The sequence below is a fragment of the Carlito syrichta genome, unplaced genomic scaffold (assembly GCF_000164805.1).
Source record: "Carlito syrichta isolate Samal-C Ts95f unplaced genomic scaffold, Tarsius_syrichta-2.0.1 Scaffold312104, whole genome shotgun sequence".
Lineage (NCBI taxonomy): Eukaryota > Metazoa > Chordata > Mammalia > Primates > Tarsiidae > Carlito > Carlito syrichta.
Window position 1 is genome coordinate 1,006,848 of NW_007256200.1, and position 551 is coordinate 1,007,398.

Below are 551 nucleotides of genomic sequence, written 5' to 3' on the forward strand. Positions count from 1 at the left end.
CGGGTGGAGGGCCCACGGCCGTTCGGCCCGGAGCCGGTTACCTCTTAAAGGCCTCGGCGGGGTTCCTCTCGCACTCCCCGGGCCGCAGCAGGCTCTGCGCGGCCGGCTCCCTCAGCCTGTCCTCGTAGCCCTGGAGCAGTCCGCTGCGGCAGATCTGGGCCACCAGCCCGCGGACGAACGCCCCCACGCACAGCGTGTCCGAGTCCTGGGCTGTGCAGAAGTGGAAGGCCAGCGCTTGGCGATGCAGCCCTCTCTGCAGGCCTGCGGGCGAGCTTGGCCACAAGAGCTCCGTGCACAGGGCGGTCTTGCCGCTGCCAGGCCCCCCCACCAGCAGCACGCCCCACGAAGCTCCCCTTGCCGGGGCGGCGCCCGCGTTGTCCCCGGAATCCGGCAGCAGGGCCGGGGCGGGGGCGGCGCCGCTGCAGCAGCCGGCTTTCTCCTGGAGGCAGTGCTGAAGCTTGTGGAAGGCCCACTCGCGGCAGTAGAACCGCTTGCCCTGCAGCAGACTGGTCTGCGCCGTCCGGCAGACGTTCTCTTCCCAGGGGCCGGCC

The 551-nt window shown here is 72.2% G+C and overlaps 1 protein-coding gene across 1 annotated transcript in view; it reads right to left on the minus strand.

Moving 5' to 3' along the window:
* The window catches only part of ANKRD50 (ankyrin repeat domain 50), a gene marked incomplete at its 5' end in the record, with an annotated part of 56,106 nt that extends 55,565 nt beyond the window's left edge, over nucleotides 1-541 (minus strand). The window contains one exon of the mRNA XM_021718341.1: nucleotides 42-541. Coding sequence (XP_021574016.1) covers nucleotides 42-541 — 500 coding nt within the window. The remainder of the gene's footprint in view (nucleotides 1-41) is intronic.
* Nucleotides 542-551: the final 10 nt, after the last annotated feature.